The sequence below is a fragment of the Coptis chinensis genome, chromosome 2 (genome assembly GCF_015680905.1).
Source record: "Coptis chinensis isolate HL-2020 chromosome 2, ASM1568090v1, whole genome shotgun sequence".
NCBI classification, from domain to species: Eukaryota; Viridiplantae; Streptophyta; class Magnoliopsida; order Ranunculales; family Ranunculaceae; genus Coptis; species Coptis chinensis.
Window position 1 is genome coordinate 31,097,456 of NC_141457.1, and position 22,337 is coordinate 31,119,792.

Genomic DNA, 22,337 nt, shown 5'->3' on the forward strand with positions numbered 1-22,337 from the left:
AATTTCCAAATTTTTACTGGAGACTCCTGACAGATTCTAGTTGTTCCTGTAAAAAATTTAGAGCAATTGGATGTCTACAACCTCTCCTTATTGGATGGTGTTCCAGATATTAAGTGTTTGCAACACTGCAGAAACACACTGGAAACACTCTACTATTTAGGAGGTCAAAACAAATAAAAAACTCATCCAATTTTTACTACAAACTCCTGGATTAGGATAGATACTCCTGTAAAAATTATAGAATTTTTAGAACTCCATAAGTAACCTTACTTGTCTGTTTTTCAAGAACATACGGTGTGAAAACTGAAATGCAGTACTGTAAAGATCGTATTTGTTTTACAAGGTAAACCAACTCTGAAAAATCTGAAAATATTCTAGTAAATCAACAACACATTATATATTATGTATGAATATTTTCAGAATTTTCGAAAATTTAGAAATACCTTCACCGCAGTGTTTTTCTCTGTGAATCCAGAGTCCCCTATGCCCCAAACGAAGAACAGTTCGAAAATTCAAGAAATAAGAATGAAAAATTAAAAGGGTGGGTGGGTAGAGAATGGGGGATTGCCCTTGATTCAAGCAATTGAATTCTTGTCATGAACGAGATTAAGATGGCGAAGCCCATTTGATAACCGTAAAAATAATAGAAGACTAAATATTAATGCTACAAGAACACTAATACGAAATCCTACCGTTCTTACGTTTAAATCAATATTTCTTACTCTCAAAACATATTCATGCAATATAATGAGTAAGGAATTGTTCCACTCTTAAACCCTCAAGACTTAAATAGAATTCAATTATTCAAACACAAGGAACAAGTGGTGAGAGTGATGTGTTTGGTGTGAAATTTCTATACTACCATTCTCAACACAAGAACAATAATAACAATAAGACATAATTAAATTAAACTGAATTTAAAACTAAGATTGTGAATAAAGATAATTAACTTTATTGATCTAATAAAAAATAACAATGATATTCAATGATTTAAATAACTAAGCTAAAACAAAGAATGAAACTAATTAATGGAATGAAAACTAAGTAATTAACTAATCTAGATCTAACTTTTTCTAACCCTAAACTCCATTAACATTAGCTTCCTAACCTAACTGCCATTAACAAAGAATGAAGCTTTTGTTTTTATACATCCAGATCCAAAAATCGTGCATGGGCTTGGAGCCATGTTTTGGGCCAGAGAATCAGGCCCAAAACCCAATTCTTTCGGTCCAAAAAGGCCTCTTCAGCTGCAGTTGGCTTCCACAGACTTTTCGTCCACTTCTGCTCCTCTGATTGGGTCAAGGCTTGGACCATTGCGAAGCTCTTTCCGAGCCGGTCGTTTTGACATAAGGTAGGCCTCAATCCGAGGTCTGAGTCCAAAGATATGGCATTCGAAGTTCTCACGACTTTTGCTCCTTTATCTCGCTAAAGTGGCACATTTCGCACATAATGGACTTTGAAGCCTGAAATGCATAAAAACACGTAATCAGTATTAACTCTTACTTATTATTCACATAATTGGTCTAACAGTATGATTATTAAGGGGTTAAAACTACAGTTTTGGGCTCTTATCACTCGTCTTCCATAGGCATGCCAAACCATGGGATAGTTGGCAACTGTGGGCCTTTATTTTTGAAAACTTTTTCCTTCTGTGGGTAATTTCTAGTTGTTTCAAGTTTCATCTTACAATCTAGTTAGAATGGCTTTAACTAGGGCTAACTAGAGAGTAGGAGAGGAGAGACTAGATTATCTAGAAATAGAGCTAGTCATCTTCACTAGATTTGCCTACTTGCAAAACAAGCTAGAGGTGGAAGATCTAGGGAGGCCAAACCAAGGGATGGTTCACAATTTGAGTCACCTAAATTCAAAAATCTTTTCATTCTATTGGGTGGATCACTCTCCTCATAGTGATTTTTCTTAGTAGTTTTTTCTTTTTTTGTTATTGTTTTAAGTAATTTAGGAACAAAAACCCAAAAAGCTAAAAAGAAAAACCCTTCTGTCACCCTTTCATAAAAGTTCTTGTTTTTCCTGTGCTTATAATAGAGTTTCTCGATACATCAATAGTTATGTTATTTTCTAAAAAAAACAAAATGGGCAATAGATTCTACATAGACCAACCATTAGAAGTATGCAATCTCTATTCTTCTAAGGGTGGTTTGAGGATCAGTTACGTGTTACTAAGGGTTGCCCATATTACCATGATATTTGTATGAAACATCTTAAGTCTTGCACAGTAAATCCCCCAACACATATAACTGAAGCCACAATCTGACTGAATTGGGTTCAATAAGAGCCCACACGAAAGTTGCCTAAGATCACCTGTTATGATTTGTTTTTCAAACTTAGCTTTAGAAATCACAGCTTTTGTATGAGTTATCTTTAAAACATCTCTACATAGTTTTTCAAAAACTTGAGGATATAAAAAATTAAAATCTTACGCCCCCAGAGTAACCAAAATGATACTGGATAAACGTATGATTTTATCTTCTTGTAAAAACCCTCTATATGGTTAGAGATACCTTTTGAGAAAAATAGGATTCAAAAAAAAAATAAAAAAAAAATAAAAAAAATACCCCCAAAATTTCATGTTAGAATAATTACGTTTTTATCTTTTAGTTATCCCATATACATTTTGTTCTTTATCTATCAAACTACGCTCCAAACTTGTTTCAGGGTAGTATATTTTCATAACAAAGAACAGTGTACAGGTCACTGCTATTTTTGCTCATGTTCCTATGGTAATCTCCTTCATTTTCTCCATACTTTGACAACAAAGCATATTTCTGTTTAGGGGTGGTATAGTAACATTCTGCAAAAACTAAGCATTTATTATATAGTATTCTTATATTATATATATTAAGTATATTTCTATATTTCTATATTTCTTTCTTTCTTAAAATATTTCGAAAAGACCAAAATAATTTTCTGTTTAGTACTAAATGTCTTGTTTTCATTTTTCTATGATGAACAAATGGTTTAGAAGTCTCATTATAGCAATAGAGTAAAAATTCGTTCTTCGAACTCAGACTAATATACATACAATAGTTTCTGCATCTTTTCATGAATGGCATGCATCATCATTTGATTGTATATAGCAGTAAGTTTCCGAGACCAAGGTTAGAACAGTTAAGTTCCATATCCTGTGAGAATCTAGCCAAAAGCCTCATCTGAATAATTATTGAGTGATGACACAAATGATTTCCGAATATAAAGATAACACGTCCACTTACTTGATCACCACGCCATATCCTAGGAGAGAATTTAGGCCCTTTTTGGATCGATATAGCCAAATAAATGTTAAAAACCCAAAAAAATAGTTTTTGCTCTAGTTACCCCCCTTGAGCCTTCACCAATTTCTAAAAACTTTTTTATTTCTTCATCATCAATCCTTGAACCGTTACTACACACAATAAAAAGCGTACCCAGCTGACGAGTTGAGAATTGGATGAATTGTAAAAAGAGAAGAGAATGTATTGTACAAAAACAGAATAGTTAGAAGCTTCAAAAAGAAAAGAAAGAAAAGTTCTAAATCAAAAGGAGTCAATGTCAAAAGAAAGAAAAACAAAGTTAGAACTCTCGAAAATCAAAATCATATGAAGTCATAAAGCTAAAGGGCTAAATTATGAATCACAAATTCGGAAGCGAAAAAACGAAACGAGGTTCTTCTCTAGTTACAAATATCCTGAAGACCCAATTTCTCAACTTATCAGAGTTTGTTTTCCCTTCCCTCTATTTCTAAACCACTACCTTAGCCTCATAATTCCTAATAAAAGACTTCTAGCTTAACTAGGAATAGGATGGTATGATAGTAAGTGGATATTATGATCAATCAACCCCAGTTTCTTTAGACGTCATTCGTGTATGTGAGAAATATAAGTGTCATCTGTACTTGAGAAAATGAAACTTGAGTGAATCTATCAGAGAGTTGTGATTGCAACACACCCCTGTGAGAACCCATCTTAAGGACGCTCTAAAAAAGTTTCGAAAACGACTCTGCTTTTGCACTTCACAGCTCATATTTTGCACATTTATCTTTAGATGATTAAATTACTGGGTATGTGTTATTCTGAGTTCAAAGGAGCTTTTCTTTATTCCCCCGCTAATGAGATGTATAGACCTCTGAGAATAGGCAAGGAAACAAGACCCTTTGTGCTAGATAGAGGAAGTTTGTGAGTACCTTCTGTAGGGGATTTTCTGCATATCCCTTGATCCTCCTCAATGACCTTGTGATTCAGAACTTTTTTATTTTGATGGAGAAGGGATGAGATGATTTAATGTTCAGGGTTGAACCATCTTGCGGCTGCCTACGTATCTCCTTGTTTATTTAGAATAATCAAACCCTATTTCACGTAGTTCCTAAGAGTGAATTCTTATGGCTTATATAGGAAGAGTCTTGAGAGTCCTAGGATTAGGGTTAGCCTCACCGCTTGTGAGTTCCCTTCCATCTTTGGACTATGCCTTCCTATTAGGAATCCTCTCCTTATGGAAGTCTGAATCTGGACCATATCTTATTAGAGGTAGGTTTCCTTGTTGGTCATAATAACCCATCGCATATGGGAAGATTAGATCTAAAAGGTAACTCTTAAAGACATTTCATTCTGATTCCTTCCTTATCATCAAAGATCGCCCTCTCTAGTTTCCTTTTGTTCAAGAATTGTCTTTATTAGTTCCTAATGACTTGGAAAACTGGTATATTCAGAGGCGGCTCATCACGTGACTAGCACATGCTTACGACACACTCGTGATAAACACGAGATAACTTATTCCCAGAACTAATCTGATGGTTCTCGTCCTATTTCGGGTATCTATAGTCCTAGGTCATTTTCCGCCCACGAGTCATCTAGTCAATGATGGGAAATCCCCCTTACACCTTTAGTGGAAAACTGTCACGAGGCTTAAGCTCGTCCACTAAGGAATTCCTAGTGGTTTAAGACCTTGTTGTATATGGTCAATGCAATCGCACTCCGCAAAACGAGACTAGTATAATAAATCACACATTTGTGATCTTAGTTTTTTTTTCTCTCCCATTTTTGCTTGAGGACAAGCAAAATGCTATTTTGGGATAGTTGATCAGCCCTCAAATGTGTGTTTTCTTACCTTTACAATACTTCAATTATGCCCTTCTTATGCTTATTGAACAGACAACTTATAGTTTTTGCTACCGTTTGTAGGATACATGTCATTTAAAATGTATATTCCTAATATGTGCATTTTAGCACAAAAATGATTGCTATTGATGCTGCTTGAAAAGATTCCAGCTTAGGAGCAAAAGTGCCAGAAAGTCAAAGTCAACTGTCAAATACTCGAGGACTTAAAACCAAAATAAAGAATTCAATTGTATGGGCTTAGGTCAAAAGCCCACAAAGCTTAAAGGTTGTTTCTAGAAGAAAGGGCAAAGATGTAATTGGTGTCCTATATAAACCAGAGTTGTGGAGAAAGAACATTACCCTAGAGCTAATCTTTGGTCATTAGGAGTAGATAAAATGTTTTAATTTAATAGTATAATTTGTTATTTCCATTTTTATGTTCTTCAAGCTTTAATGATTAAACCAAGTTCTTACTTCTCTTCAATACAAGTTTTCATTACTTCTCTTCAATACAAGTTTTCATTTCTTCCCTCATATTTTATTCAATCGCAAAACACTAGTCATACTCATTTGACAAGTTCAAATGAGTATAACTTTATGAGCAAGATATCCATAAAAACCATTTTCATGCATGTTTTGCAATCAATCCATAGTGTAGCTAAGATTTCAACTATTCGAGATAAAGAACTAATGTTTCCACCATTAAAACTTAAGAACATGAGTAAGAAAGACTATAAAATAGTAGAGAGAGATTTTTCCAACCATCAAACCATTCCTCCAACCTAAGGATTTAAGATGAACAACAACAAAACCCAACACCACTTTCTACTTAAGTCAATAAGCTGGTTGGTCCACGTAAGAAACTTAAGTTAATGGATCAACAACACAACCCACACCATCACTTTCCTTTTCTTTTTTTATTTATTTTTATTATTTTCAATATCTTCAAATAAAAAATGAAAATAAAAAAGCAAAGTGGGAAATCAGAAACTAGTTGTGTTCTCCACTTTTTCGATGGCAAATGATTGTTGTTGTCTCTCTCGCAGGGGGAGGGGGATAAGGCGGATTAACTTTTCTCTCATTTCGTTGCAAATGACATTGATAGCTTTCAACCTTATACAAAAGATTTGAACAATTGGTGAACACTTGAACATCAAAAGTGCAAATCTAGTCTTCATATCAAGGCATCACCGGGAAAAATCGTGTTCAATTAACAAATTAAAGTTGTGGTGGCCAAATATCGTATATGCCGACATTTTGACCATTCTTTTCATGATAACATGAGGGGTCAATATCTCTCATGTTCATATGTTGCAGGAAAGATCGGGAAAAAAGAAAAGAAGAAGAAGAAGATGGACACATGTCAACAACTGATTGAATCGGAGCTAGAGGAGAAAAGATGACTATATAAAGATCAAATGAGGGGAGAGAAATTCATTCTCATTCTTCCACAAAAACTGGCAAACCAGAAAGAAACTGGTAAATCAAAGAGAAAGAGAGAGAACTTGTAACACCATTGATAATCAATATACATCTTTGCTTGTATTGCATTTCGAATATTTAGAAAGATCATTATTTTTTATCATTACAAAAGTAACAAAGCATACCCACTTGTTCTATCTCTAGCACTTGGCTTTCATGGAAGTGAAATGATGGGTGTTGGGTTTTACGTTTTGGAAAATATTTGTACTTGTGTGATATGGATTAAGAGATTGGTGAACATTTTTCGACCTGAGCTCCGGTTAGACAGAAGGATGAATAGTGGTTTTGGTTTTGTTTCATTTATTTTATTTTTATTTTCTATTTATTTTGAATAATACAAAAAGGAAAGTGATGGTGTGGTATGTGTTGTTAGTACACCAACCAGCTTTTGATGTCTTGCGGATAGTTTTTTAGTGCGTGTCGACAAGTTCATTCTCTTAACACTTCCGATGCGTACAACCGACTCCGAAGTAAATCCCAAATAAGGGTGGAATTTGAGCCAAGGGCTCGGAGCTCGGCTCGAGCTCGTTCGTTTACTATATGAGCCGAGCTCAAGCTCAAATTAAAGCTCGTGTAACAAATGAGTTTGATGAAGCTCGGCTCGTTTAGCTCAAATAGCATATTTATAGTGTAAAATAACCGAGTGACTTAGGCTCGGCTCGTTTAAACTCGGCTTGAGCTCGCTCGTTTAACTATATGAGCTGATCTCGAACTCAATTTAAAGCTCGTGTAATTAGCTAGCCGAGCTTGAGCATGGTAAAGCTCGGCTTGTTTACCTCAAAACTGTGGGCAAAACTTTTAAGAGAAATTGAGGGAAAAGAGAGAGAATCTATAACTGTTACTCTGAGTCAGTACACATTACTAGCTACTAGGGTTGGCAGGGCGAATATATCCGATTGCGAGGCTAGTACCAATTTTAGCAAACCGACAATGTAAGCCAAACAAAGACACGTTCCCTCTGGTCCCCACATAACGAGCACTAAATCATGTTGATCCTGAAACCCATGCAGTAGTAAATAAATAAGGATGCCTTCCCCGATACGTAACGGTAGTAGTAAAGATTTCCTTTTCAGAAATTTGGCGGTAAGATCACATGACACACCACACGTGTCAAATTCCAATTCGTTTTCAAATTATTAAATTGTCGGGTATATTAAGAAAAAGTAACCCCCGTCATAACATGTATGTCCATGTCATGTTTTTTTCCCGCGCTACTAAACAGGGCTGAAGAGAGAGAAACAAAATAAAAATAAAAAAAAGAGTTGTATGTTTTCTTTTTCTTCTTCATTGGATTCCCCTCAAAGTTAGGGTTTTTGGATTTCTTGATCCAAGAAAAGATCTCGTTTTTACATATTTCAGTTGTAGACTAGAAAAAGATTTGTTTTTTATTAACTTTTTTAAGATGGCTGATGAGAGTGATGCAGTAGAAGCTCGATTTCAACAACTCTGCAAGGTCTTTTTTGTCTTTTTAATTTATTCTTATATTAGTTTTGTTGAATTTGAGTTTTCATGATTTGAGATGAGATCTGTTTTTTTTTTGGCAGAGTGGATTGTTGCTGGATGAGGGTATGTTATTACAAGCTATGAAATTGTTTAAAGAAAGCAAGAGTCTTCTTTTAGCTAATAATTCTTCTTCAATTGGAAGTGGACCGGTAATTTTTCAATTTCAGTGAATTTAGAAGGTTAATTTATTTGCTTTACACATTAATTGAATGCGTTATTAATTTGAATTTATTTGAAATTGTAGCCAGAGGAAATTGAGCGGTATTGGTTTGCATTTATTATTTACTGCGTGAAGAGATTGAGTGACGGAAATAATGCTGAAATCACTTTATTTCAGATTTTGAAGATTACGAAACTCAAGTAAGAGTTTTTTGATCCCATGTGAATTTTTATTTACTAAAGGTAGTATTTTTCATTTATACTTAATTCGATATATACATTTGCAGCATTGTTGATTTTTTCAAAGAGATGCCGCAGTTTCTTCTCAAAGCGGGTCTGGTTTTGAATAAGATATATGGCCTAGATTGGGAAAAGAGATTAGAGGTATTGTTATCTTGATTAGTGGGGATATATGGCTTGTATGTGGTTGTTTTTAATTTATGAATGTTAGTCGTTGTTTTGATTTTATGTTTTCTTTTCATGTATAAATAGGCGAAAGAGTTGCAGGCCAATTTTGTGCATATGAGCGTTTTAAGCAAGTAAGTATCTAGGTTTCTGTTGTTGTTGTTTTTTAAATTTAGTTCTGTTTTAAGATAGTCTCTTATTTATAGCTACTAGCTAGTTTAGGAAACTGCAAAAGAAAATTAAGATTTCTGACAAGTGCTGTTTTATGTGTTGACTGGTCCTCGCAAATTGGCAATCACCTGATCAAAAAAGTATTTGATATACTTTTACGTGGAATCTCATTTCGAAGAATCGCACCCTTCTAATCCTATATGTAAATGTGCCTTTTGTTTATAATTTACATGTAATACGCATCTAACTCAAGCGGCCAACTGAGAAATCTTCATTTATTTCAAATCTGAATGAAATGAAGGTGGCCTTTTGGGTGCTAGCTTCAAACCCTAATCAAACTTTGACTTAATCTAAGACCTTTCAGGCCTTTCACATATGTTAGACCTTAGTCTCTTGCCTTTGTAGCCTAGTCCGAGTGATGGGCCTGTAAGAGGGGATAAAATATACTGGTGGAGGGTTGGCTTCTTGGATGTTAACATGTATTTGACACCTGTATACGGGTTATTAGATAGGTGATGTAAATCAATGTAGCGCAGTGAAAAATTACGTAGAACTGCATCTGTAAGACCAACTTTACCTTTCTCCCTTCCTTGTTGTTAGACATTTAAGTCTTGAAAATGTGAGGAGAAGAAAGAAGCATGTGTGTGTTACATGAAAATAAGCAACAAATAAGTCGCAATGGAGAATGTGTTGTCTTAGCCCGAGACATGAGATTTTAACAATGATGAATGCGTATAGTAGCTGCTCCATCACACATGACATGGAGGATGCGCTTAAGTAGATGACCTTATGCATGTGGAAGATATTCTAAACATGCTTCTTTGAAGAAAGTTTGTTTACATATCATTCTGTAACCAACTTCTCTGAAAGTGAAAATCAAGTTTTTCTCAGTGATGCTATTAAAAACTAAAAGTTTATAGTATCTTTTTCCATACATTCATCATTTCATCATCATCATCATCATCTTAATAAGTTTTCATCTCCTGCAAGCAGTTTTAATCCTCAACTTTGAATCTGTGTTGTTTTTTTTTAATTTTTTTAATTTATTATTATTATTATTATATTTGCAATTTATTTTAAGATATGTATGAATGCCTAATGATGTACTCATTTGAGAATTTACATTTTCTGCTGTTCACAAAAGAAAAATATAGAAAAATGTCACGGTTTTGCATAAAATGTGCCATCTTTTTAACAAATTAGTTAAATTATTAAGTTTTTGATCGTTATCAAATCTTTAGATCCTCGGAAGTAGTAGGATAGTATCTGAAAAACTTCTGCACAGTTTTCAATTATAAAATCCTGAACTGTAGGCTGGTAATGATAAAAAACCTGATTTTAGTAACACAAGCATGGGGTAAATCTTCGAATCCACCTGAAGTGTTACATTGGAAGAGATTGTTTTGTCTAAGAATAGACTCATCTGGTTTGATTACTTTTGCAATATTACTCTTGTATCAATATCTATAATATATCTGTACATGGGTCTGTTGGCATGGTATATTACATGCTGTATAGCTTTAAATCTGATTTATAGGACGTATCAAATTGCATTTGGTAACTACATTTAATTTTCGGTTGGCGTTTTATGATCAACTGTTTCCCAATCTAGATCGGTATTAAATGCCTCTAATTTCTTTCATGGTCCATAGGTACTACAAGCATGTTTACCAGGAATTATTCTTGACAAGTGATAGAGATGACGAGAAAATGACAGTAATTTCCAGCACCACAGGCTATGTTGCAGACTATCATCGTTTTGGGTGGTTACTGTTCTTAGCGCTCCGCATCCATGCTTTTAGCCGTTTCAAGGACCTAGTGACTTGTACCAATGGGTTGGTTTCTATATTGGTGAGTTACATTCTTATGTCAGTCAGTAATAATTGATATAAAACAAAGGGAGTCTACCAGTGGGTATGTAATATAAAAAATTCATAATTTGCTATGTGATTTGGAAATGCCAATTGTATTCAACTTTTTAGATTCTATTGTGTTAACTGTATATCTTTGCTCAGATTTCTTCTGACCTATAATAAATTTTGACAATGGTTAAGAAAGTAAAAAGGCACGAGTCTGATATGATTGAAATTTGACAGGCTATCCTGATTCTTCATGTCCCTGTCCGCTTCAGAAATTTCTGCATCCGTGATTCCCCACGATTTGGTAATCACCTTCCAAATATTAATATGCAAAAGTTGCTCCTTTATGCATGTTTCATTATTTTCATTGTTTATTGATGCTTACAAGCTACAACTGGTGCTTATGCCATTAACACATGATTCAGTCAGAAAAGGAAGCAAAGGTGTGGATCTTCTTGCATCTCTATGCAACATGTATGATACTTCAGAAGATGATTTGAGGAGAACATTAGAGAAAGCCAATGATTTAATAGCGAATATTTTGAAAAAGAAGCCAAGTTTGGCATCGGAATGCAAGCCTGAAAACCTGGACTATATAGATACAGGTTAATATCCTTTTTCTCCTTCCTATGTAAAATTCAGTTACTCGATCAATGATCAGTAGCAACTTGTAGTTTATCCTAATGTCTTCCTCGCCATGTTCTTGCGCACTCCAATGCAGACGGGTTAACCTATTTTGAAGATTTGATGGAGGATTCATCCTTGTCATCAAGTTTAAGCACGTTAGAGAAGGATTATAATGATGCAATACTTAATAAGTGTGAGCTGGATGAAAGAGTGTTTGTGGATGATGAACAAAGCTTGCTTGGGACAGGAAGCTTGTCTGAACACATTAATATAGGTGCCAAGGTATGTTTTCCTTAGTCAATGTGACACAAAATCCATGTATATCTATTAATCTATATAAGTATTAGTTGTATTAGATTATTGATACACGATTTCCCTTCTTTCCTTTTCTTAATAGAGAAAGTTTGATGCAATATCTTCCCCAGCAAAGACTATCACAAGCCCACTTTCCCCTCCGCGATCTCCTGCTTTTTCACCTGGAAAGGGTCTTCATCATCCAAAGATGGCACCTACACCAGTAAGCACAGCAATGACAACTGCAAAGTGGCTCCGAACTGTCATATCTCCACTTCCTTCAAAACCTTCAGCAGAGTTGGAGCGGTTTCTTTCATCTTGTGACAGGGACATTACTAACGACGTAACACATAGGGCCCATATCATCCTGGAAGCCATCTTCCCAAGAACTGCTCTTGGGGAGCGATGTCTCACTGGTACCCTGCAGAGTTCTAATTTGATGGATAGCATATGGGCAGAACAGAGAAGAATGGAAGCTCTGAAGCTATACTATAGGGTTCTGGAAGCAATGTGTAAAGCCGAAGCTCAAGTTGTGCAAGCTAATACCTTGAACTCTTTGTTAAACAATGAGAGGTTCCATCGCTGCATGCTTGCTTGTTCAGCTGAACTAGTTTTAGCTACTCACAAGACAGTTACATTGTTGTTTCCTGTGGTTTTGGAGCGAACTGGTATTACAGCCTTTGATTTGAGTAAGGTTATAGAGAGTTTCATTAGACACGAAGAATCACTTCCGAGAGAGTTGAGACGACATCTAAATTCTTTGGAAGAGAGACTATTGGAGAGCATGGTATGGGAAAAAGGTTCCTCGATGTACAATTCATTGATTGTTGCAAGGCCAACTCTTTCTGCGGAAATAAATCGTCTGGGATTATTAGCAGAACCAATGCCATCATTGGATGCAATTGCAATGCACTATAACATTTCCTTTGGGAGCTTGCCACCTTTGCCTTCTTTGCATAAGCATGAGACACCAGGTACTGGTTTATCCATTGTTCTAAGAAAACTATAAATGCTATAAAAGATAATCAAAATTGTGTGCTAAAATGCAAAATATTCTCTGAGATTGGTTCTGAATTGTTATTGTTGAACCGTGCATGTTGTTTCTCAGTGATTGTATATTTAAGTCTTGATATCTTGGATATTAATGGTTTTACGGTTTTACCCATATATGGAATCTTCTAAATAAAATTACTCCTTTGAAGCCGTCAATTTTTGTCCAGGTCAGAATGGAGATATTCGCTCTCCGAAGAGAGCATGTGGTGAATACCGGAGTGTTTTAGTAGAACGGAATTCCTTTACGTCACCCTTGAAGGATCATTTATTGGGCTTTAATAGTCTAAAACCAAAGTTACTGGGACCTCCATTGCAGTCTGCTTTTGCCAGGTACTAATTGATGGCTGTAGCCATAAGTTATCGATCTAGAACTGTAACTGCATACTGTCATATATTAAATAATGAGTTCCAAATTTACTTGCAGCCCAACACGTCCAAATCCAGGAGGAGGTGGGGAAACATGTGCGGAGACAGGAATTAATGTGTTTTTTACTAAGGTATTGAGTGGAAGGAAGCAGCTGTACCTTACGTTAACTGATGCATATATATTTTTTTAATGTTATCAATTTAAAACTCCTTTATGTGCTATCTCATTTTTTGAAGTATGGCTTGATGTACTTTGTAGATTCTAAAATTGGCTGCTGTTAGAATCAATGCCTTGATTGAAAGACTAAAACTGAACCAGCATATCAGGGAGACTGTTTATTGTTTGGTGCAACAAATTCTTAGTCAGCGAACAGCTCTTTTCTTTAATAGACATATTGACCAGATTATACTCTGCAGTTTATATGGTGTTTCAAAGGTTTGTCTGTGAACTTATCTAAGTCTAGGTTACTTTTCGATTGTTCTCGACCTCCTTACTTATCCCATGTGATGACTTGCAGATATCTCAATTAGACTTGAAATTTAAGGAAATAGTTTATAACTACAGAAAGCAGCCGCAATGTAAACCTCAAGTTTTTCGCAGTGTATTTGTAAACTGGTCATCAGCACGTCACAATGCGGTATGTTGATGATTTGTAATCCTTGAGCATTTAACTTTTCTTCATTATTCTGACTATTTTCTTTTGAAACAGAAAACAGGGCAGGAGCATGTTGACATTATCACATTCTACAATGAAATATTTGTTCCATCTGTAAAACCTCTGCTGGTGGAGCTTGGTCCTGCTGGAGCAACTCTAAAATCTGACTTGGTTCCTCAAGTGAGCAAAAAAAATGATGGTATGCTCCCTTATACAGTTATAACAATAATCGGTACACTTGCATTGTCCAAACTCATGTACTACCTTTTCTGCAAAGTTGTTCACTTCCTTCTCTTTTTTCAGGTCAATGTCCTGGATCTCCTCGTGTGTCTTCCTTTCCTACTCTTCCTGACATGTCTCCGAAGAAAGTTTCTTCTGCACATAACGTCTATGTCTCTCCACTACGATCTTCCAAGGTACACTCTTGTTATGTCTTTCTGGTTACTTTATGGTTGTCTCCTCTCTCTCTATATCAATTGGGGATGTGTTTAACGTCTTCTGTAAATTACCTAGGAAGGGTTAAGATTCTCGGACCATTCGCTGTACTACTTTTTGCGTAGATGTGGTTTGGAGACATTAGTTGATGCCAACTTCAATATCAGCTTCAAGTTTTTGAGCGTTATGGATTCATAATCTTTGTGGTTTACACAAAGTTAACAGAGTAAAGGTTTATTCACTCGCATCCAATCAAGATTTGATACACAGCTAACCACTGTCAACCCATCAGTCAATGGAAAGTTCTATCTGAATTAAGAAATGTGGCTGAAGTTAAACATCTGCTAAAGGCCCCGTTTGTTGATTATTGAAGATGCAGACTTAGTCTCCCGTCCATACCCTACTTTCTTCGTATGAGGTAGAAAACAAAATTTTATCTACTGATTTAGTAACTTTTATGAACAGCACAAGAGTACGTAATTTAGTCTTTGATTTACTTGCTTTTGTTTTAAAAATAATGCTGTGATAGTCCGATGGTGTGTCCTTGAAGGTATACCGTAAAGGTGCTTATCCCAAAGGGATGAAGGTTTCATCCAAGACCTCGGGTTTTTAATTGACAATTAGTCTGTACTTAGCACAATGACACCATTCTACAGGGGTGGTTAAATGGCGAACTTATCTGCGGTAGGTCGTCACACAGTGGTATTAGGGGGAATCTGATACCCTGAGACTGTGGCCTAGCCCTAGAGGGTAAAGATCACCCATGTATTGAAGCATTTTGCACACATGGCCGGTCTTGTCAACTATAATGTGCATAGCGTGCACATAATGAGCACGATCCAAGTATGTTGATTACACAGTTCAGGGGCTCTGTATGGACAGTGAGACAGACTTGTACTGTCTGTTCAGCCTATTTTACAGGCAAACAACTACTTGGATCGGCTCAAAGAGCCAGGATGGCCCAGATTGGACAGCAAAACCAAAATGACCAGCTGGCAAAAAATCTAAGGACTAAGCTCAGTTCTTTTGTTTAACAGTAAACATATGGATGTTGTGTTGGCTTGATAGATGTCAATCAAACATTTGATTGAAATGAATTCCAGCATGACTTCCCATATTCAGGGACAATAATACCAATGGCCAAACAAGGCAAGGAGATAATCAACAATCTCTGACTGATATCCTCACAATTACCTAAATTAGGAGAAACTAGATCGTAGGACGCTTTTGGGTCTGTAAACAACCTTCTACCAAATGTATTCTCAAGATAAACCCCAACTATATAACAAAAATGGATCCGGTTTCTATTGGTACCTGTGCAGTTTAAGCACCAATTAGTAAACGCTATGCACTACCTCACCGATCCGATCAGCTAAAAAAATAGAGGTCTGAGCGGGTGCCAAAAATCAGGCGATTTCGTCCGATTTCCGAGAAATCGGAATAAAAAAATCGCCGCTTACCAGCTCTGGATTTTTTTTTAAAGTACGATGCATATAACAGAAACGGTAATGGGATTTTCCTGGTAGGATATAGTCAACAACAAATACTGATTTGAGGAAAACCATCAGAGATGTTGAACCCAAACTTAAAAAATTGAAGATTACCAAAACTTAGGAAGAAGGTATGTGCCTGAAACCCAATTAAAGAAATCAAAATGTGACGTTCAATCCAAGTAGCTAGAGTTTCTTCTGGAGTATCCAAGTTATCACGACTGGAACCATTCATGGTCGAGTTTGCTCCTCCGCATTTTGTTGACGATAAAAGAGCAAAGTCTAAAGAAGGAAACAATGATAACTATCCTATACTCCCCATCTCAAAATAGCACTACTTAGTAGTACAAGTGTCCAACTTATATCTCTTGTTGTGCAGCCGAGTGAACCACTAATAGCAACTTTCGACCAGTATTTAGAGTGAATTGAAATACAAAACTTTGGGGGGCAAAGCCTATAGTTTTGTTCCTTTTAATATCTCTATCAAAATCAGTAATTTGCAAACTTAACCAAAGAAAAAATCACTGGTAATTAACTAATTACTAATATTTATAACTTAAAACTTCAAGTTTAGCTAAGTGGAGAAATCCCCGATTAGTTTCCGATTAATCCCCGATTAATTCCGATTACTAGGATTATTCGCTATAAGCTCTTGGAGCGATTTGCTGCCGATTAACGCTTAAATTGCACAGATTGGTACAAGTAGTGTTTACATGTAAGTTTAAAAATGGAGACAGTTTCGACTGGTAGGAGTGGTGTTTACATAAGTCTGTGAACAACTATGTTTACCTCTAAACTTTTCCAGGCGGATAGCGTGTCTATACTTTCATGTCCAAATTTTCCCATTATTTTTCATATCCATTATTAATTATAATAAGTTTACCAATTGATTACCACCACCACAACCCCTACAAAAATTAAAAAAGTAAAACATTACAAGACCTTACCCTGAAAAACTGGTGATCTCTGTTTCTTGCAATGGTGATTCAAGTCGTCTCTGCATATGATCCCGATCTAATACTTTGTGGCATCTTGGTGTTCAGTTTTGAATCGAGAATAGATAGGGCTTGATATAACGTAGACATGTGTATATTGCGAATCGGTATTCCACATGTTACTAGTATATTTTAATTTAAAAGGGGGGTTTATTTGTGTTGATGTTCTCATTTACAAATAGCAGCATGAGACATTTTTTGTCGATTGTTTGCAGCTAAATGTAAAAACCAGAAAAGTTGGCACCTGTGTATTTACTGTTTCGACTTTTTATTATTTACATGGTTATAAAATTCTTTATATGCTACGGCTTAACAGCAGCTGTTTTCGTTCGATTATTCTGCAATCATTTGCTGGTTACCAAGCAGTTTTTGTTTAATTCTTTCGAGTCAATTTTCTAATATGCAGATGGATGCTCTGATCTCACACAGCTCTAGAAGCTATTATGCTTGTGTCGGGGAGAGCACTCATGCTTATCAAAGCCCTTCCAAAGACTTGACTGCCATTAACGACCGCTTGAATGGGTATGTTAAGCTGGATATTTACTATGAGGTACAAACCCTTTTGACTGCGATGCTGATTTTTTGTCCTGTTTTTTTACCTATCAGCAAGAAAGTGAACAGCAGGCTCAACTTTGATGATGTGGGCTTGGTAAGTGATTCACTTGTCATGGGCAGTCTCTACCCTCCTAATGGCAATTGCACTTCCTCTTCAGGTGTTGCTGCTTTAATTTCACCCTTTAAATCTGAGCAACCTGATTCCTAGTTTGGATGATGGGTAAATCCTTGTATGTATATCCCTTTATTTCTCGTTTGTTTTTTTTATTTCTAATCTTATACCAGTCTTAAGGGTGTTGACTGAGCAGCAAGCTTCTGTAGAAAGTCTGCCATCAACCCCTTCTTTGTATGTTGGACTCTGAGCTTCTTCATTACAGAGGTCCAGATCTAACTGAACTAATTTAATGAAAAGGGGGGAAAAGGAAGAATTTTTTAATAATTCCCCTGATAACTTAATCCTGGTGTATGAATACATTAGTGGTTATCACCTAATTTATGGTTGATCAACAACCTGTTGGGGATTACTTTTAGAGGTGTGAAGAGTGTTCTTGATGCGTTGCGTAACTGATCTGCATAGATGAAATGAAAACATGAAAAATCAGGTTAAATACATCATTCATATCTTCAGCCTTAAAGGCTGAGAAATGAATAGCTGCATTGCAAGGTATCACCTCTTATTGCCAAGTCATGGAGAGTCTGATATATAGTTATCAGAAGAGTTGCGTTCAATTCTTTAGCAGATCGTTGTCCTTGTTTATGTTTTATAGGAGAACAGAGAACATAATATGCCGTATCCTATGGATCCCTTAAGAAAGTCCTTATCCTTAAATTTGAGGGCGGACTTCCAGAAGGGCACACCTTCAGCCTCTGCAGAAATTAAATTTTCTGCTGAGTGTGTCTGGTGGAGATCAGATATTAGTCATAGACGAGTTTTGGGGCTAGGTTATCGGAAGTCACAATCTCCGTTGGGAACAGCAATATTTCAATCTGACTTTGCCACTAGTTTTGCTTACTCAGACGCCTTCTAAGCATCAGGGCCATTGCGTACCCGGTCTGTTATCTTTATCCAGAATATTAGTAAAAAAAACTTCCACTGAAGGTGATAGTAATGGTCTGGCAGAAAGTATAATTAGTTCGAAATTGAAAAGCTGCTTCTGAATGTATTATCCAGTGTAAGAAAACTTCAATATTAGGTTATGGATGTTAAGAGATTTTCCTGGTTTTGAAAGTTTGTTCTCTACTGCTTACTGACTATCGTTGTTGTCTGATGCCCGGCTCTTGATAGTGATTGGTCATCTACTTTTGAATTCTAAAACCCGTTTCACGCAAGCCGAAATGTAGCGTTATTTGGTTGCAATAACAATTTATAAGCAATACGCCAAGAACTGTTAGAGCGTTATAATGACAGTTGACAGACAATGCGTCTATAATACTGTAAGATGAACATTATAGGATTTCTCATGCCTACCTTTTCTAATTGCCAGCTGTAAAGAGTTTGTTTGTTGCAAGGAAGTCACAACTCAGAACAGAAATAACTTCAGGGCAGTGTGGACTTTCGAGCATTTGTAAGGATCAAAGATATATGATATCTGCTGCAGGCTCTCTTATGCATGTTGATAACGTCAAGATATCACTTGAATGGGCACCCCCAGCAAGCAATCAATTCCTTCCTATTTGTCCTATGGAAACCCTGAACATATTCTCTGAACCAAATATTCCAATCTGAGCATGGAAATGAGACAACGTTGTGGCGTTGATTTCGTACGAATGTGAACAATTTTCTTACACATGGAAACAATCCCTTATCCAATGCTCCACCCAAACCCCTTATAGGATTTACTCAGGTCTACCTTGAAAAATCGTGAGCAGTACAAGGTGCGTGGTGGCCTAACAAAAGACATCGCATGTGTGGATCTTTGATCTGTTTTGGTTCTCAAGAGGCGTATATGGCTATCATATGTATTTGTAGATAACATAACTTTCATACATTAACATCTAGTGGCATTTAATCAAGTCCACCTCTTTAAATCACTAAACTTTTTGAAGTATCTTGGAAAATTAAAATGAAAAGAGTTGTTTATGTGCATATGAAATTGTTGCTCCAAGTAGTTTTGTTTGAACTTCACTTACTTCAGTAAAATGAATTCTGTTGTAAAGAAGATGTTGTCCATAACAGATAATGCACAACTTGTCAAAGAGAATTGCTTAAACAGCCGTAGTAACTTGTCCATAAATCAAGTCCAGTTCCAACAACAGGAAAAACAATACAATTGGAAGAAACGAAACTAAGGGCATCTCCAATGGGGGGTGTAAAATTACACCTCCACATAGGCTCCACCTAGGTGTCATTAGGATTTTACAATTCCAATTGTAAGTTATTGTATAACCTATAAATATCCACTCTCTATTGTTTCCAATGGAAAAGTGTAAAAAAGTTCAATTTTAAACTCGGATGACACATCACTTCAAGTGTCGTCCGAGTTAAAAAATTTCAAATTATGACTTTAGAAATAGATAAGGACGACACTTAATGTCCGAATATTTTTTTTGTTCAGACATGTGTTCAAGTGTCGCCCGTGTAGTGATGCTAAGAATCACTTACAATTATCAAGAACGATGAAGCTAAAGATGAGAAAATGAATACTGACTTGAACTGGAAAATATAGTTTTATTAAAGAGTAACAATGGCGGTTACAGTTTCTCACTTTCTCTCTCTGCTCTCGTTCTTACAAATGATTTGTGTAATGATTTTGGAATGAATCTCATTCTTCCACTTCCAGTCTTTATATAGTGTTGTAAGGATAGTTTTGTCCAATCATCAACTGTCGCGTGTCCATCTTCTTCCTTCTTCCTATTTTCCTGCCTTCTTTCTGTAATGCACAAACTTATTTAACATTTCGTGATATACCATCATATTTCAGGTTAGAATATCGGTATGACGATATTTCCCCATGACATCGCCCCCTCTCGAAATGTTCAAATTTTCATACTGAAAATTTTGAATTTTTTGAGAACCATACAAAATATCACCACAAGCCCAAATTCAAAATTCAAATTATTACAACTGTGGACAACTCAATTGCCTCGAAATTACAAACGCCATATTTTATTCTCTCCCTTCACTTTTACCCAAAACCTTATAAAACTTTGTTTCATTTTCTCTTTCCTCACTTTTGCATAAACACATCTAACCCTACCACCATTATCGTCTCCAGAAAAGCTCCCTCTTGTCTGTACTCACTGCTAACGTCAACAAATTCTTCTGCACAATATCAGGTTAGTACTACAAAATAACTTAAACATAATATCTCCTATTACGCCTTTATCGTTTACTGAAAATAAACCAAACTGATTTCGCCATCGTTTTTATCCAGATTATTCTATTTAGGGTTTAGGTTTTGAGTGCTTGAAAATTACATGTGTATCCTTATACTAATTAGATTCTTAATTACCATCTTTGACAGTATGGTTAGGAGAAAAACTTGTATTAACTTTATACGTACTCTCTCGAAACAATCCCGGCTTCGACGTCAAGAACGTATGCTTTTGAGACACACTTCTTCACCTCGAACCCCGACATTATCCTCTCGAGACTTCGATATGTGTCTAGTAAATAACATATTATATATTTATACTAAATACAGCGATAGTAGCTCAGATAGAGGATATACTTCTAATAAAAAAATTATTGTTTCTAGTGATGCTACCATGTCGAATGAAAGTGTTGAATCTGCAATTCGAATCAACTCGTCATCTTCAGCTTCTTCATCTCAAAGAACTGAGACTGATGAAACACACCGGCCTGCCCCATATCTGGCTGATGGCTTACCCTGTCATCCCTTCAAAACGGTGGATTCAGATACCGATTGGGAAATTATTGACGATCATAGCATGTGGAGTGGTGGTTTGGACCCTTGCTTTCTTGGAAGACCCAACTTGCATATAGTTAGAGCTGCCTATCAAATACCCGAGTGTATTCAACTTCGACACTACGTTGGAAGTAAAAAAGGAACTCACTGCCAAAGTGGCGAACTCAACACCACCATTATCACTATTGGGCAATTGGCTGTTGGCTTACGTCTTCCCTTATCGAAGCTTGATCGAGAAATATTGAATTACCTTGCCATCTCTCCTGGGCAAGGCACATGCAACTTCTGGAGATTGTTGTATATCTGTAACTTCTATAATTCTCATCTTGAATCCGATGTTCGACCCTTTAAAAGAATTCGTCTCATTGATATCCAGAAACACTATACCTTCCTTGAGTGTATCGAGAAAAATAGACATAATATCAAAGAACCCAGTGGTTATTTTTATCCCAAAAGACGAATGCACCGCGCTGACATTATAAGAAAAAATCGAGACAGTGATTTCAGATGGCCATTATTCCCTATCATTGTATCTGGACGGTGGGAGTCATCTGAATCGATAGCAATTCCATCCTTGGCACATCCTGTATTTAACCTTAATGGTACGTTATCTTTCGACATCCCCTACCTCCTTTATCGCGAGGCTTTTATCTGACTGGTCTATTATTGCGAGTTTATTTTAGTTCCTAAACCAGCCTCGATGAGAAGTCTTGGGGGATCCACTAGAGTAACAGATCTTCTCAAAGGCAATGGCAAAGAAGTCGATGCTCGAACTGGCGCTGACAAATATGGCAACCCAAAATTGACTGTCGAGCTTCCTGATACTGCCAACTATGTCGCTCCTTTATACTTCCTAAAAACTTCCGTTCTTCGAGGTCAAGACTCTTTACCTTCCACATCTGATATACCCTGCGACACCACTCCATGTCCTTTACAGCCTTGTTCTTCTAAACAACTGTTCAGAACAAACTTCGATTCTAATGAATTACCCCTTAATACTCCTCGATGTTATTTTGAATATATTGTTAATGGTTTTAAAATAACTGAAGATCTCTTTCCTCAAATCAAAAAAGAGATTCCCGATTTCTATAATTATCCTCTTTTGAACGATGTATTTGATCAACACTGCTTATTTTTCATAGATATGGCATCTTGTATTTCTCATGCTCCAGTCAAATCCTCAAAGATGCTCAACAAATTTATGAGCAAGAAAAAACCAACAGATGGAAGTTCATCCCAAGCTCCTACCTCCTCCCGAGATCAGGATGTTGACCCAGTACATCATTCGAAGAAAAGAAAAGAATCTTGCCCCACTACCGTACCACCAGCCT

General features: G+C 36.2%; 1 protein-coding gene across 3 annotated transcripts; it reads left to right on the forward strand.

Moving 5' to 3' along the window:
• The first annotated feature begins 7,749 nt into the window (after window positions 1-7,749).
• On the forward strand, window positions 7,750-19,223 carry LOC147515762 (retinoblastoma-related protein-like). Of its 3 annotated transcripts, XM_086588582.1 has the most exons (19): window positions 7,780-8,022; window positions 8,114-8,221; window positions 8,317-8,432; window positions 8,519-8,615; window positions 8,724-8,770; window positions 10,460-10,658; window positions 10,904-10,970; window positions 11,092-11,271; window positions 11,388-11,575; window positions 11,691-12,561; window positions 12,808-12,970; window positions 13,065-13,137; window positions 13,266-13,442; window positions 13,525-13,644; window positions 13,717-13,861; window positions 13,966-14,078; window positions 16,989-17,104; window positions 17,189-17,367; window positions 18,622-19,223. In XM_086588582.1, exons 1-18 carry the CDS (start codon window positions 7,972-7,974, stop codon window positions 17,343-17,345), a joined length of 2,988 nt encoding a protein of 995 aa, XP_086444708.1. In that variant the 5' UTR covers window positions 7,780-7,971; the 3' UTR covers window positions 17,346-17,367; window positions 18,622-19,223. The 3 variants fall into 3 exon arrangements, with proteins under 3 accessions (XP_086444707.1, XP_086444708.1, XP_086444709.1); XM_086588581.1 differs by lacking the exon at window positions 18,622-19,223 and having other exon boundaries at window positions 7,750-8,022; window positions 17,189-17,593; XM_086588583.1 differs by lacking the exons at window positions 13,266-13,442; window positions 13,525-13,644; window positions 18,622-19,223 and having other exon boundaries at window positions 17,189-17,593.
• The last annotated feature ends 3,114 nt before the right edge of the window (window positions 19,224-22,337 follow it).

Bases quoted from the DNA above. Each gene is read 5' to 3' on its own strand.
- LOC147515762 (XM_086588581.1), top strand. From the start codon at position 7,972: ATGGCTGATGAGAGTGATGCAGTAGAAGCTCGATTTCAACAACTCTGC. The intron at 11,272-11,387 runs GTTAATATCCTT...ACTCCAATGCAG, and splicing joins CCTGGACTATATAGATACAG to ACGGGTTAACCTATTTTGAA. The intron at 13,443-13,524 runs GTTTGTCTGTGA...GATGACTTGCAG, and splicing joins GTTTATATGGTGTTTCAAAG to ATATCTCAATTAGACTTGAA.